At 36.0% G+C, this 17053-nt stretch overlaps 1 protein-coding gene across 1 annotated transcript; it reads left to right on the top strand.

Moving 5' to 3' along the window:
- The first annotated feature begins 2519 nt into the window (after window positions 1–2519).
- On the top strand, window positions 2520–16167 carry LOC121298603 (albumin 1-like). Its single transcript, XM_041225732.1, has 15 exons — window positions 2520–2654; window positions 3190–3247; window positions 4951–5083; window positions 5360–5568; window positions 7046–7178; window positions 7859–7956; window positions 8431–8560; window positions 8909–9129; window positions 12672–12803; window positions 13228–13326; window positions 13910–14048; window positions 14341–14564; window positions 14905–15034; window positions 15157–15212; window positions 15956–16167. Exons 1-14 carry the CDS (start codon window positions 2570–2572, stop codon window positions 15199–15201), a joined length of 1836 nt encoding a protein of 611 aa, XP_041081666.1. The 5' UTR covers window positions 2520–2569; the 3' UTR covers window positions 15202–15212; window positions 15956–16167.
- Window positions 16168–17053: the final 886 nt, after the last annotated feature.

Below are 17053 nucleotides of genomic sequence, written 5' to 3'. Positions count from 1 at the left end.
AGGCAACCCCAGGTGATGCCAGGCAGGCATCCTTGGGCAAAGCGAGGCAGGGAGTCAGGACAAGCCGGGGTGCGGGTGTTGGCCCTCTTCTCGGCCACTGCGGCTGGGCGGTTCTTCCCTGTGCTTCCACAGCAGCCACTGCAAGGCCTGCTGAGGACCGCTAGCATCTATTCCTGGTCCTCCTGGTACAGGGAGAGGCAGCTCCTTCTTCTCTCCCCCTGATGGTGATGGAGGCAGAAGCAGCTCCAGCTCCTCTCCTCCTGATGGTGGGGGAAGTGTTACCAGCAGGCATCATCCTCTGCTGGTGGACGGGGACCCAGCAGGCATTCACCCTCTGCTAGTGAAGGTGGCGGAGGCAGAGGCAGCTCCTGCTGCTCTGCTCCTTCCGGTGGTGGTGACGGAGGCAGAGGCAGCTCCTGCTGCTCGGCTCCTGCTGATGGAGGTGGCGGAGGCATGTAGTCTCCTGGCGGCGGAGGTGGGAGCGGCCTGTAGTCTACCCTTATTACAGGGGACTGGTGCGGCTCTCCCTCACTTGCAGGGGGGACTGGTGCGGCTCTCCCTCACTTGCAGGAGACTGGTGCGGCTCTCCCTCCTGCTCTGGAGACATCGGTAGGACCTCTCCCTCTGGTGCTGGAGACAGCAGCCACGGCTCCTTTTCCTCTGGCGCTGGAGACAGCTCCTCTCCCTCTTGCTCCGGAGGCAAAACCAGCAGACATTCTTCCTCTGCTGGTGATGATGGGAGCTGCAAATCGTCTCCCTTTAGCCCAATGAGGATGCCGGTAGGCTTGGCTCCTCCCAGTTGTAATTTAACCTGCTGGGGCAGTCCCATATCGGCAGCCAAGTAATTGATCGTGTGGGTGAGCGGTTTGCTGATGTCAACGTTGTGAATAGAGCGCCCCTTGGTGGCGGTGGGGTTATGGTATGGGCAGGCATAAGCTATGGATAACAAACACAATTGCATTTTATCGATGGCAATTTGAATGCATAGAGATACCATGACGAGATCCTGAGTCCCATTGTCGTGCCATTCATCTGCCGCCATCACCTCATGTTTCAGCCTGATAATGCACGGCCCCATGTCGCAAGGATCTGTACACAATTCCTGGAAGCTGAAAATGTCCCAGTTCTTCCATGGCCTGCATACTCACCAGACATGTCACCCATTGAGCATGTTTGGGATGCTCTGGATTGACATGTACGACAGCATGTTCCAGTTCCTGCCAATATCCAGAAACTTCGCACAGCCATTGAAGAGGAGTGGGACAACATTCCACTGGCCACAATCAACAGCCTGATCAACTCTATGTGAAGGAGATGTGTTGCGCTGTATGAGGCAAATGGTGATCACACCAGATACTGACTAGTTTTCTGATCCACGCCCCTACCTTTTTTTTTAAGGTATCTGTGACAAACAGATGCATATCTGTATTCCCAGTCATGTGAAATCCATAGATTAGGGCCTAATGAATTTATTTCAATTGAATGATTTCCTTATATGAACTGTACCTCAGTAAAATCTTTGAAATTGTTGCATGTTGCGTTTGTATTTTTATTCAGTGTATTAAGTACAATAAAAATAATTGATATTTTTTGTTGGTTGCATGTTTATTTCACCCCAAATACAAAGAAAAGCACAAAAGTTTTCAAACTGAGAAACTTTTTTGCTGGGTCTCAGCAAGACACTCGATTGTAAATAAATATTTGTGTTTAATTGTATTAGATGTGTAATTGATTCACTTAGAAGATTCACCTGACACTCTGCGTTCAACTCTGCGCTGTGCCTCAACCAACGGCAGGCACAAAATGAAACTTGCAGGAAATGTAGATAAGGGTCTAGGCTACAATCTATCACAAACTGACAAAAATCCAAGGTTACGTGATTTGACCTGGGTGAGGTCAAAGGTCACAGATTCACACAACTTTTTATCTTGTTTATAATATATAATAAATAGATAGTCCTATTTGAGAGCTTTAAAATGACACCAACGCCAGCTTTCTATGTCAGTTATGGAGGAAGTTAGACGATGTAAAGGCAGGGAGGGTGTCTAAAATCAGGTCAAGCTTTGATGACCTTAATATCATGAATGGGAGGTCACTCAGGCCTACAATTCAGGTGCAATCATTTCTTCCAAAGACAATAACATGTGGAAAAGTTTATCAAAATCAGAGGAGATAAAGTGAAAAATGACCGTTTTTTGATTGATTTCATATGGAATGACCCAAAAGATAAATTATTTATGACTACATCTTGTGAACAGTTTGTTTTTTAATGTTTGCTGTCTGATAAAGTTATTTACAAGCTACCCGGTTCAATATACAATCATTTGAAGGCCAGTAGGTTCACTCTCCTAAAACTCAAACAAGTCTTATCTAACATAATTAATTATTGTTAGGCATTTTATTAAATTTCCAAACTCCAACATGCTATCACTTACAAAAAAACAAACAAAAAAAAAATGAAGTACAGATTAATAATTTATTTCTGGGGTCTCACTATCTATAAAATAGTTCTCCTTTTCTAGGCAATGCATCCCTCAGTTGCATATTGGAACCATTCACTATTTCAACAATGAAGTGTGCAGCTTTAATTACACTTGTAATTCTCACATCCTTTGCAGATTGCCATGATGTTTGGCGGCTAAAAAGAGATGCAGGTAAGAAAAGTTCCAAATATATATTTTAAACAAGAAAGAACTACTGGCTGCATTAGTACAGTACAGCAGCCTTCAACAAGTTGGCATTCCATTTAGTTACTGTATGGAATAATAGAGAAATTACTCCTACTGTACTACTTAAAGACCTTTTGGTAAAACAGCGATTCAGGGATGTGGTTATAAGACTTAATGATTTTAACATGTGTATCTGTTGTAGAGCATTTCAACAAAAAAGTAAACAGTGCAATTTTGACACTAGAGAGTTTCTATGAAGACTTTTACCTACTGTATAGCATGAATTATACTAAGACCAAGCATAATGGTTCAGCTCTTTATATGTACATTTATGCCTCCTCTAGTCTGTTTCAAAATATTTTTTCATATATATATATATATATACATATATATATATATAGATAGATAGATAGATAGATAGATAGATAGATAGATAGATAGATAGATAGATATGATATTTACTATTCATTTGTACATATATTCAGTGAGATACTAAACTGTATTTTTGTTTTCTTTATAGTACATAACCCCATATGCGACCATGTGACTGCTGTGACACCTGAAGGGTTTAAAGCCATGTAAGTGCACTGCAGTATAAATAGTGTTCTGCGTTTCCGGTTTATTCCGAATTTTACCGAGAAATTACAGGATTTTTTTTTTTTTTTTTTTTTTTTACAGGACGTCGGATTTTACTGATTTATTCCAGATTTTTGACTATTATTCAATATTTTCCTGGTACAATTTTGTAGGAAATAGCATTTTAATCAAAATATTGTGTGCTTTATTTTGACTCCGACATTGCAATAAACAGCTGTATATACTAGGATACTGCAGACGTTTAGGCATCAGATGATCAAATAACATTCAAACGTGGTTCTCAGTCACTTCACAAACACATTATCACCTGATTATGTCGGCCAATCAAAGTATGATTATTGTGGCAATTGCTGGGCGTAGTAACTACTAGCTTGATCAAAAACTATTGAAATACTTACACGAAAATATGATAATTTTACTGGATGAGGAATGGAGAGAAAACGTAAATTAGTGTATGAATATTCAAAAGAAAACAAATGTTTCGAATTATGCAAAAAGCAAAGATAGCAGAAGGCGTCAGATGACGCAGAGGACGCATATCGCTGCGAATACTGCAGGTACATGTTGGCGCTGACAAAATAACATACTGAAAAAAAGCGACACATTAAACTAAAACAAGAAAGTGAACTAATAGACAAGCAATCCATTTATCCTGCTTTTACATGCGCTTTAATAAAAAAGAAAGCATATAATGACAGTTAATGAGTTTGTCAGAGCGCTGTGCTTTGCTGAACAGCCACTGTTTATTGCAGAGAGGTATGTATTGGTGACTTCGTGCGACAGTACTGTGTGTAGTAAAAATATTTTACAGAAAATGGTGAGGCTTTAGTCATCAATTTTCTTTTTTCTTTTTTTTTTATGATTTCAAGGCTAATAAACCTGGCCTGTTTTGTGCTGATGTCATGTTCATACCTTCTGTAGATATTATTTCTGTCAACACAGCGATTGCCCAAACATTCGCACAGTTTAGCTAACTTGAGAAAAGGGAAAATGTGATTCACAGATTCTGCTTCATTCCAGGGACATTATTAATCAGAAACCAGTACTGTTATTCATCATATTCCACATTTTATGAGATTTTTTTCTCTCGATCTTTTATCGATGTTTCAATTAAAAACTATTTTTTACCGATTTTATCCCTATTCTAATATATGTAAAATAAACACTAGAAAATTCCCAAAAGATAAAAACCAAAAACGCCGAATACTAGGTATAAAGCATTTTTAGTAAGATGCTGCCAGTTTGATTATAAATTTATTAGTTAATAAATGACCTCAGTGTAAGCCTTTATGTAATAAAAAAGACTCGGTGTAAAGCTCAAGATTGTCACTACACATCAAACCCTGTACTATAGATTACTTACAGTGTATAAGAAATCAAATTATCAGTAACTATAAGCAAATAGCAGTAATGTAAGGTAAAGAAGCACACATAGTAAATAAAAAGGCAGACCAACAGATTTTGCATATTTGCATTGATGTGTTGTTTTGGTACTGTATTATGTTGTCATTTAGCACTGACAGTGTGTGACATTTACTTTATATACAGAAGGTAATTTGATAGAATTCAGTTATGTTTCCACATTTTCCTGGGGGGGATGTATCTCACAATATTAGAAGGTTTTTCCCCAGTTCTTTTGAATTTCTGCCTATAAATGTAAAATGCATTTCTGTTTCTACTCTAGGGTTTTGGTCGGATTGTCTCAAAACCTACCCAAAAGTACTTATGAAGAACTTCTTCCATTGGTTCGACAGATTGCAACTGCTGCAATTGCTTGTTGTGATGAGGGAGCAAGTGCTGATTGTTCAAAAGACGAGGTACATTAAAACCCCAATAAGAAAAATGGTTCCCAGCTTTATTAAATATCATCTAGAAACAATCTAGCAAAAAATAAATAAATGTGAAATTAACAAACTTGATGTATAACAGAACAGTACTGATGAACCAACTCTATTTCTCATTTTGGAACCCTTTTCAGCTGGTATATATTATTGTTGATTTTTTTTCTCTTTTATGATAAATATCAATTGGATTTAAACAGCATTTTAGGTAAAGTGATATTAACTATATCATGTTTGTTCTTTTACAAATAGTTAGACCTTTTCCAGAGTGCAATTTGTGCATCTGATGAAGTGACCCAGAAAAACCTTCTTGAGGATTGCTGTGTCAAGACTGGGGCTGACAGACATCACTGTTTCCTTGAACACAAAAAACATATTCCAATGGAAAGTACTGTTCACAATATTCCAGGAAAAGACACGTGCGAGGCTTATGAAAGAGACCGAGTAACAATTATGGGACAGTAAGAATTAAGTCTTATTTTCTTTTTTCATTTTTTATTAAGATTGTGTATTAACCACTGTATTAGTACATACTATTAGAGTTACACTGGTATCAATTTTCTTTGGCACATTTTTTTTTTTTAACATAACAATGGTATCAAAATGGTACAGTAACAGTACATTGGTACAGAAGTGAACACCCAACATTTAAGCCAAACTCAACATTGCACAAAAATATAGAAATAGTACAGAACAATGAAAACAAAAACAAATCTCTCTAACTAGTGTGGGCAAACCAGAGGTCTGGTGAGTCTGCCTATTGAGAGTTTTGCTCCTATGGAGAGTTCTGCTATGTGCTGCTCAAGAACCTTGCGGTTTTCAACTCATCATATAATTGTATACTAATCAGTGAAGCACAATCCTTCTGCATTTTTTTAGAACTATACATACTAATAATCATAATACTTTGATAATTTTAGTTTTATTTCCCTTTAAAAAATAGAAAATATCATCTGCAGCATTTTGAAAATGGTAAAAATGTTGTACAAATATGTGAAATCAAATGCAGTTATGACAGTGAAATGACAATCTGCTGTGGGTGCGTGGCACCATGTTTTAGTTGCTATACTTATTCAAGCTCCATATCCAGCTGTCTTTGTCTACTTTGATTCATGGCTGTATAATAAATGAAAAGTAGACAGTTCAGTCTTTCTGCTAATGTGGTCCTAGTATGCAGGACATGCAGAAAGATGAAAACAAAACAAAAAAAAAAGATTCCTTTCTTTACTCTGAACCTAAACCAATCAAGGCCGATGTACGATGTCCACTGTTTGCTGTTGAAGGTGTCTATAATGCATCATCATTAAACCAAGAGCCAACCATGCTTGGGTTTTTAGATATTTGGGCGGAAATATGGTGCCGATTTGCCAAGCATGCCATTTTACAGTGGTGCTGTAGGAGAGCGGAGTGAGCTTTACCTAGACTTTTATAATTGTATTTTGATATACAGTAAACAAAACCCTTGTTTTTTAAAAGTTACACATATGCATATATCTGTAGTACAGACTTGTGCACTGTCACAACTGCTGTGCTCATGACTAAAATCCAAGATGTCTGCCTGGTAGAAAAAGTTGCTGAATTTGGTTTGTTAAAACTAAATTTTACATGATTAAAACACCATTTTTGGGCATTGTGATTCCAGATATGTTGAAGTTAGAAACTAAATGTAATAATCTATTTTGTTTGTTTATCTAACATTTTGTGGGACTGTAACATATAAAAATCTCTAATTCTTAGTCAAAAGATTGTTCTTAGATACGCTAATATGTTCTGTCTTAGTGTTACAAAACATCTTGCAAAATCTACAAGAAAAACAATCTTCTACCTTTAAGCTGTTGTCCATACCATTTACTTTCATAGAAAAAGTAAGCTAGCACCACAGCGACAGTTTGTTGTTCTGTATTATAAATTGAAAATCCTGTTTTTCCTTTTCTCTAGTTTTATCTACCACTTTTCCAAAAAACATGTTTTGATGCAGCCTCAGGTGGTACTGGGGATTGCTAAGGGCTTTGAGGGCATACTTCAAAGTTGCTGCCATGATGATGATATAAACAAATGCTTTCTTGAAAAGGTATTCTCAGTAATTAACTATTCAAAGCAGTATAAAAATGTGTTTTTTGATATGCGTTTGATTCTGCTTGACTCTGTGTATACACAATATTTATTGTTCCTTTAAAGGGTTAAAGGTACAATTCCAAGGGAGTTTTTTCATAGTTGGTCACATAAAAACTATCAAAACACAAAAAATGCAAGCTAGTCTGTGTAAATAAGTGGACCAGTTTGTGATAATGTTCATGTTAATGAATTAGTGTGACTGGGCTACATCCTACATCCTACAACACAAGATCCTGCTCGAACAGTTACTGTATTCTGTCAAAGAGAATACCCAAGTTATTGTATCTGCATGATAATCCCTGGCTGGATATTCTTCAAACACCAGGGAATCTCCCTGTGCCTCAACCACTTATTTGTAGGGGTAACCAAGGCAATCCAGGGTGAAAAATGCTCTAAAAAATGGCTTGTCCCAATGTTTGCTCTAATCAACCAATAAACCCAGAATCCTGACTATAACAAATGTGTTTTGATGATGTGCTATTATTATCTTTTGGCATTGATAATAAACTGCAGTTTTAGTAATAGGGTTTGTCCATTGTTATTTTATTAATGTAGATGATCCAGTTAAATAGTTTTAGATTTTGTTTTTCATAACATTGAAAAATGCTGACAATTATGTTTATTTTTTTTCCACAGGGTACTGCTATGAAACATACTGTTGAAAATCGTATTTCCCAGTTGAGATCTATTTGCTTGGTTCATAACAAATATGGACTTAGGATTATAAAGGCCATGTAAGAATATATTTTAACTTTTTTTTTGTTATAGACTGCCTTTATTTGGATTGTCATACACCCATTTGGTTTTCCAAGCTATCTAAACCTGTATAAATAAATCAATAAAGCAATGTGTTTCTTGTAAACCCTTCCGGGTATTCTAATCTAATAAATCACCCAATGCATCCACGATATCGTGCCACACAGGAATTGTTGACATGAATAAGAAATGTCAGTGTTCAAATAAAGAATGTAAGTGATACATGAGCTCAAACATAGTTTGATATTCATTGTATTTATTTATTTAATATATTGATATATTTTGTTTCACATTTATGAATACATGTATGTGTTTATTCTTTTAAACTTTGGATTGAAGAGTTCGTAGTTCTACTTTAGTTCAAAACATAGTAAAAAACTGAGAACTAGCCTATCCTTCTTCACATGTTTACATTACTAACAATGTATGATGTTTTGGGTTCTGTTTTTCAGAAAAATTGTCAAGTATAGCCAGAAGTTACCACAAGCCACATTTGAAGAAGTTGCAAAAATGACAGAGCAAATTGCACATATGGTAACCACTTGCTGTAAGGGTGAAATGATCAAATGTATGAAAGAAAGGGTAGGTTCATTTTTCATGTGAAATATAACTTGCAGTGACATCACATAAATACAAGTACCCTTAAAGTATGAAGCTAACTCCGAGTAGGAGTAATGGCTTCTCTGCATAACACTACGTATGTGATTGTATATATATATATATATATATATATATATATATATATATATATATATATATATTATATATATATATAATATATATATATATATGTGTCTGTTTTTCTATGAATATGTTTATAGAAACCTGTTCAGACAGCTTAATGGCAATAACAGAAAGTATGAAGCAGTCTAACAGACTACACGAGGTAATACAGACATTCTACAAGGTTTCATTTACATTTTTTTACAGAAACAATTAGTGGATGATGTCTGCTCAAACGACGAAATCTTGTCTAGAACCAAGCACCTGGCAGATTGCTGCAAGCTTTCGATAATCGAGCGAGGGGATTGCATTGAAAAGATGGAGCCTGATGACAAACCCACGGATCTCTCAGCAAAAGCTGACAGTTTCATTAAAGACAAAGACATTTGTGAAAGATATGCCCAAAAAGGTGATCAGTTCCTGGCAAGGTAAGATTGCACACTGCTAGTAAAATGTGCACCTTATAAACATTATGCTATTAATAAACAATTACAAAGAATAACAATGTTTTAAATATTAATTATATTTCATGATTCAGTAACTATAACTTGTGATACTGTTTTCTAGTTGTTATATTTCTTATACTGTCTATAAGAAATCTAACATACATATCTATAGCATATACAGTATCATGTTCATCGCTGTTTAATATACTGTGAGTGTGAAGTTTTCTAAATTCCCCTTAAAGAATTTCAGATTTTACTATAATTACTGATGAATTTTTAAAGTTTACCACCATGTGAAAATTTTAAATATACTCTCTACTGCTTTAGTGTAGTATCTCTACTATGTGAAGTTCTGATAAGAGAAATGACAGTAAAAAACAAGGTAAAACTATTTCAATAATTTAAACGGAAGCAGTATTTTTGTTTGCCATTGTTAATATAATTAGACATTTGTGCTAATGTTATTATGGAAGTACTGTAACAGCATGGCTGCTTCTATAAAGGACCACATGTGGTCATTGTCATTTATCTTTTTGTGTTTATTATATACAAATGAAAATAACTCAGTATTTAATGAACAACTTCTACTGATCAAAAATACAGTATACTATCTAGTATGCTTGATTCAGTGCAACATAGGGTTAAGTGCAGTGGTGTTAAGTGCTGCTATTATAAGACATTATATTTATTGAGTAGCATGTGTCCCTCTCTGTCAAATAATCTAACAACTTGAATATGAAACAAAATTTTAGAACTTGAAGCTACTGCACTAACAAGTAACTATGATGTGATAGGTGTTACAGAAACTTGGTTGTCTGAGAGTGATGGGGACGAATATAATATTTGTGGGTATACACTGTATAGGAAAGACAGGCAGGACAGAAGAGGAGGAGGGGTAGCGCTATACATAAGAAACAGTCTTGAAGCCCAGGTGTTAAACCTGGACAAAGTAAATAAAGCCGAATCAATATGGGTCAGAATAACGGACAAAAATTCAAAGGGCATAATAATAGGAGCATGCTATAGACCGCCAGATTCAGACGGTGAGCAAAATAATCTGTTATACAATGACATTAGAAATGCGTGTAGCAAAGGAGAAGTCATACTAATGGGGGATTTCAACTTCCCCCATATAAAATGGGAAAACCCGGTGGGGAGCACAACGGATGAAATTGAAATGGTGGAAATGACAAGTGACTGCTTCCTAACACAATTTGTCAAGGCACCGACTAGAGGGGAGGCATGCCTTGATTTAGTCTTTTCAAATAACGAAGAACCACTAGCAAACTCAGACCACAACATGGTCTCATTTGAAGTGTTTTTTAAAACCCCAAAAGTAATGACTAAAGCTAAGGTTTACAATTTTAGAAAAGCAAACTATGAAGGTATGAAACAAAGACTAACAGAAGTAGATTGGAGTAAAATAGAGAAAACATCCACAGAAAAAGGATGGTTGTTCTTCAAAAATGTAGTACTAGAGGCGCAAAACAATTACATCCCTAAAGTAGACATATCTAAATGTAAAACTAAATTGCCAAAATGGTTTAATAGATCAATTAAAAAAAATATTCAGCGAAAAAAGACACTTTACAGAGCACTCAAAAGGGACCAAAAAGAAAGTACACAGAAAGAGTACACGGAACTGCAAACGCAAGTCAAAAAGGAAGTTAGAAAGGCCAAGAGAGAAATAGAAATGAACTTTGCTAAGGGAGCTAAAACCAATTCCAAAATGTTTTTCCAATATTACAACAGCAAGAGAACATTCAAAGAGGAGGGTAAATTTCTAAGAGATACAAATGGCAAAATCGTAGATGAAGAAAAAAAAATAGCAAATATATTAAAAGATTACTTTTCACAAGTTTTTACAAAGGAAGATACGGACAACATGCCCCACATGTCAACCAGTTCCTATCCAGTTTTAAATAATTTAGCATAACCGAGGCAGAAGTGTTAAAGGGACTAGGAGCTCTTAAAATAAACAAATCCCCTGGGCCGGATGAGATCCTGCCAATAGTACTCAAAGAAATGAAAGAAGTTATTTACAAACCGCTAACCAAGATCATGCAACAGTCTCTTGACACAGGGGTGGTACCGACAGACTGGAAAATTGCAAACGTAATACCGATCCACAAAAAGGGAAACAAAACTGAACCAGGTAACTACAGACCAGTAAGCCTGACTTCTATTATATGCAAACTTATGGAAACTATAATAAGATCCAAAATGGAAAATTACCTATATGGTAACAGGGTCCTGGGAGACAGTCAACATGGTTTTAGGAAAAGGAGATCGTGTCTAACTAACTTGCTTGATTTTTTTGAGGATGCAACATCAATAATGGATAATTGCAAAGCATATGACATGGCTTATTTAGATTTCCAGAACACTTTTGACAAAGTCCTGCACAAATGATTAATTCTCAAACTGAACGCGGTAGGGATTCAAGGAAACACATGTACATGGATTAGGGAGTGGTTAACATGTAGAAAACAGAAAGTACTGATTAGAGGAAAAACCTCAGAATGGAGTGTGGTAACCAGCGGTGTACCACAGGGATCAGTATTAGGTCCTCTGCTATTCCTAATCTACATTAATGATTTAGATTCTGGTATAGTAAGCAAACTTGTTAAATTTGCAGATGACACAAAAATAGGAGGAGTGGCAAACACTGTTGCAGCAGCAAAGGTCATTCAAAATGATCTAGACAAGACTCAGAACTGGGCAGACACATGGCAAATGACATTTAATAGAGAAAAGTGTAAGGTACTGCACGCAGGAAATAAAAATGTACATTATAAATATCATATGGGAAATACTGAAATTGGAGAAGGAATCTATGAAAAAGACCTAGGAGTTTTTGTTGACTCAGAAATGTCTTCATCTAGACAATGTGGGGAAGCTATAAAAAAGGCTAACAAGATGCTCAGATACATTGTGAAAAGTGTTGAATTTAAATCAAGGGAAATAATGTTAAAACTGTACAATGCATTAGTAAGACCTCATCTTGAATATTGTGTTCAGTTCTGGTCACCTCGCTATAAAAAAGATATTGCTGCTCTAGAAAGAGTGCAAAGAAGAGCGACCAGAATTATTCCAGGCTTAAAAGGCATGTCATATGCAGACAGGCTAAAAGAACTGAATCTGTTCAGTCTTGAACAAAGAAGACTACGCGGCGACCTAATTCAAGCATTCAAAATTCTAAAAGGTATTGACAATGTCGACCCAAGGGACTTTTTCAACCTGAAAAAAGAAACAAGGACCAGGGGTCACAAATGGAGATTAGACAAAGGGGCATTCAGAACAGAAAATAGGAGGCACTTTTTTACACAGAGAATCGTGAGGGTCTGGAATCAACTCCCCAGTAATGTTGTTGAAGCTGACACTCTGGGATCCTTCAAGAAGCTGCTTGATGAGATTCTGGGATCAATAAGCTACTAACAGCCAAACAAGCAAGATCTGCTGAATGGCCTCCTCTTGTTTGTAAACTTTCTTATGTTCTTATGTTCTTATGATTTGGTTTTTAGATTTATTTATGAGTATTCAAGAAGGCATCCAGAGTTGTCTGTTCAGGAGATTTTAAGGGTCGGCAAAGGATATGAAGCCATTCTGGACAAGTGCTGCAAAACTGAGAATCCCCCAGAATGCTACGGGGGCGTATGTCCTTAATATATATATATATATATATATATATATATATATATATATATATATATATATATATATATATCCTGTTATTATAAAGCAGTTAGATTGTAGTTACAAATCCACTGCTGCAAAGTATGAGGAATTGTGTTTCAGCCAATGAGTACAATGCATTAACATTGTACCTACAACAGCAACAACCAAGGGAGTCTTAAACTAAAAGCTGACTAAATAGAAGCAATGATATTAGATCCAACTAAGAGATTGCTTTTTAAAAAACCCTTTAACAGTTTTAAATGGGTTAATCTACCTGTAAACGCGAAGAGCCATATCTTGGATTTCAGTTTGCCATTTGATGGCTCAAGAGCCATCCCTTTGACAGCAAATATGTATCGTCGTTGAACAAAAGTATTAATTATTTATTGGTTTTGACCACCAGGAGGAGGAGCTGGCACTGACTATTAAGAAACACATTCTTCACTTTAAACAAATGTGTGCAGCCGAGAAGAAATTTGGAGAAGAAGGTTTTGAAAAGTTGTAAGTGTTATATATAAAGGTATTCTCAGCCTAATAAAATGAAAGAGATACTCCCTGTCATCTACAATTAACATGTACTTTCTTACCTGTTTAATAGCCTATATGTGTGTTTTGTAGAATTATCTCTTGTTATTTCTGCTTAGATCATCATTTGCTATGCGCAGAAACAAAAATCTCATAAGGGCTATCTGGGGTTGATAAATACATTTGGACCCAGCTCTTTGTCAACTAAATCTACAAATCCGTGCAAACAAATACACAAGAAACCAATTTTATGAACAACTATTACTGGCTGTAAAATTACCATTTCATATAATTGGCATCCAGCAGAGACATCTCTGCCATGTTGATCAGTGATAGCAAACTCCTTTTCCATACTCCTCGTGCATATGTTGAGTATGAAAACCTAGGTATAGGTAACATATATACACTCAGAAAGAGGGTGGGTGATGTTTGTTTTGATATTATTGTAATTCTGCATTTTACAGTAATTTGTTATGGTTTAACCCCTGTACCAATGTAAAAGTAAACCCAATGTGATATTTGAATCATATCCTAATTGTTTAATTATTTGTTATTTCAGAATGCTTATCCAGTATACAAAGATAATGCCCCAGGCACCTTATGAAGGGCTGATGAGAGTTGCACATAAGATTGCTAGAATTATTGACAGTTGCTGTAGTAGAGATGAAAGCCATTTAATGACATGTGCTGAAGAACTGGTAAGCATATCTCTCTCTCTCTCTCTCTCTCTCTCTCTCTCCTCTCTCTTTATATATATATATATATATAATCTGCTCTCTCGTAGATATATATATATATATATAGATAATATATATATATATATATATATATATATATATATATATATATTATATATTATTTATTTGAAACTCAAAGCTTTCTATTACTGAGTTATACATATTATCGGTCTTAAAATTAATTAAAGTCCTAAGTGTATAAAAGGGAGTTACACCCTACTGTCAAAAAGTAACAACCAGTCTTCCATGACAGTTGACCAACGCCATTGATGAGACCTGCTCAGAAACAAATCCCGCAGATATAAATGAACATATTGACCACTGCTGTAATGAATCATATTCGCAACGGAGGATCTGCATTCTTGAGATTCAGCCTGACACAACGTTTGTACCTCAACCATTCTCACCTGATATGTTCCATCTGGATCACCATATGTGTGACATGAAACCTAAAGAATTATTTGCAACCACGACTAGGTGAGAAAATTATGTTTCATCATCATACTTTTTGCTGCTAAGCTAAATGAACTCTCCTGCACCTCTTCCAACTGTGCCACAGTTGTATAATATTTGTATATTTAATTTCATAGATAGCTGCCAAATCCAATCACTTAAAGTATATGCCTAATAATGAATAAGAAAAAAATGATTTCTAAATTGTGTTGAATACATTTATACAAGTTATACTTACTCAATGGAGACTTAACAAAGACTTCTAGTCAAAATGTTTGTCACTGAATTTATCAAGCTTCTTTTAGTATTTCTATATCCCTTATCTTGGACAATCTTTGTTTTGACATTTTAATTTGTATTTCAGGCTTCTGTATGATTTGGTGAAACTGAAAACTACAATGACAAAGGAACAATTAATGGCAATCGTTGTTGAGTTCCAACTTGTGAAAGAATGTTGCGCAGATGTTGCTAAGGAACTATGCTTCAGAACTGAGGTATGCATTTAATGTCTGTGATTTTAAAATAATTAGGTTTTAAGTACTCCTGGGATTCCCTCCCCAGCCCCCCATTTCACATCATGTAGTTCAGATCATCTAATTTTTTTCTTTACTTTCAGGGAGCAAAATTGATTGAAAAAAGCAAAGGAATACTTGGCCTATAAATGGACTTAAGGTAAATAATCTAAACTCAGTTCTGCATGATTTTGTAATGTATATTTGTTTAGTGTTAGCCATAAGTATTTTTGCAAGCAGTTAGATACTTAATACCTCCACCCTTTTCAACAATGTGATTGAGGCATACATTAAGCAGCTAATGTAAGCAACACAGATGCCAAAATGAAGACAGCTGTTCCTTTATTTGAACTGTTTAAAAAAAGAAAAAAACAGCAACACACATTTACCTTTTGTTTTTCTACCAAATTTGAAATGCCCAATTTGAATGCCAACTCACTGCTGGGGACTTAATATCAATAGACAGCTTTGTTTACACTGTCAAGCCATTCGCCTCCTTTCACCCGCCAAATCTAAACAACGGATATTTTAAAGATACCGAATCTAGAACCCAGCCTGGTCAGTCTGCCTGATCAGTTGGAGTCATGATGAGGTAATGCCCAAACCCAATAATGCAATCCTTGTGGGTTTCCAACCGTGTGAGGCAACTCTGCACAACCAGGATTCAGACCTTGGAGCTCTCGGTCCCATGCCTTGACTTGCCATGCACTCCAGCACAGAAATTCATAGCAATTGAAAACATTTGAAAACATTACATCTTTATCTCAGGCTACTGAAGGACAAAGGCTACAGTAGAAAAGATAGGAGAGTGATTTTACAGTACAGTACTTGTTTTCTCCTAACCAAAGATTCAGTCTTGATATCATGTTATTTCTTTATTAGTTAATACATCTTCTTTTTTAGGTGCCACTGTTGATGACTAAAATGGAGCCAACTGTCCTGCATCTTCATTTATGTAATGGAATATATCTGTATTCAAAATCATAAGATGTAATTTACACACATTGCATTTCTGTATTGTCTCAAATGCTTTATCTTGTCATGTACTATTGTTATTGACACAGCTGTGCCGTCATGATGATCACCACCAATAATAAAAAGTAAATCAACATCAACTTTCTGTATTTGTCTCTTACTATGAAACTGTTCTACATATGGACCCAGACATTCAAAGTGATGCGCAATCCCCTTGCAAAATTTGTGCCTCGCAAAAATGTGTGCTTTTTCACAAACATTGATTGGAATACTACACGACAATGGACTGTTATTAATACCCTGCCAAGCAGCTGTCATAGGTGTACAGTACATACCAATATTCCTCAGACAAGTCTACACTTAAATGTAACCTGCACATGGAATGCAGAATCAAAGCTCAACACACATCGGTAGCATTAGTGTGACCACCCGTCCCTAATTGGCTAGGACAGTCCCGAAATGTAAAGATCAAGTCCCGGTCCCGAGCTTAATACCTCTGGGACGGCATTTGTCCTGAATTTGTAGACATAGTGCAATCTTACAGTTTAGAGCCACAGCCAAACCATAGCATATCTAATTATAGCGCATCATAGCACCACCCCTGCCGCATTATTTTGCAATGCCCAATACTCTCTCACTCACTAGTTAAAACAATAAAAATTAAAAAGTATGTATATATCCAGGCGCGCGACCAGAAATCTTTCACATGATACTGCATATCTGTTCTTTCCTGAGTTTCCCTTTTTAAAAATGAATAAATACAGCGCACTGCTATCAAGACAGAATATCAACTACAATGACAGCCAAATAGTCCACAACAACAATAAAAGATACAAGTAACCAAAAAAAAAAAAAAAAATGTAAATAGTGTCCCATTTTTGCATTGTGAAAAGGTGGTCACCCTACCCCTGAAGTTGCATGTCCATCCCTACAAATATTTAAATAAGCTACTAAATGGATAAATGAAACAATGGACTACAAGATGGTGTAGGCTATTTAATATATAACTTAAATAAAAGCGACTTG

This window comes from Polyodon spathula, chromosome 2 (genome assembly GCF_017654505.1).
Source record: "Polyodon spathula isolate WHYD16114869_AA chromosome 2, ASM1765450v1, whole genome shotgun sequence".
NCBI lineage: Eukaryota > Metazoa > Chordata > Actinopteri > Acipenseriformes > Polyodontidae > Polyodon > Polyodon spathula.
The sequence above is the reverse complement of the archived record's forward strand: the minus strand, read 5'-3'. Positions and strand labels throughout refer to the sequence as shown.

Bases quoted from the DNA above. Each gene is read 5' to 3' on its own strand.
- LOC121298603 (XM_041225732.1), top strand. From the start codon at position 2,570: ATGAAGTGTGCAGCTTTAATTACACTTGTAATTCTCACATCCTTTGCA. The intron at 2,655-3,189 runs GTAAGAAAAGTT...TTTTCTTTATAG, and splicing joins GCGGCTAAAAAGAGATGCAG to TACATAACCCCATATGCGAC. The intron at 12,804-13,227 runs ATGTCCTTAATA...TTTTGACCACCA, and splicing joins CCAGAATGCTACGGGGGCGT to GGAGGAGGAGCTGGCACTGA.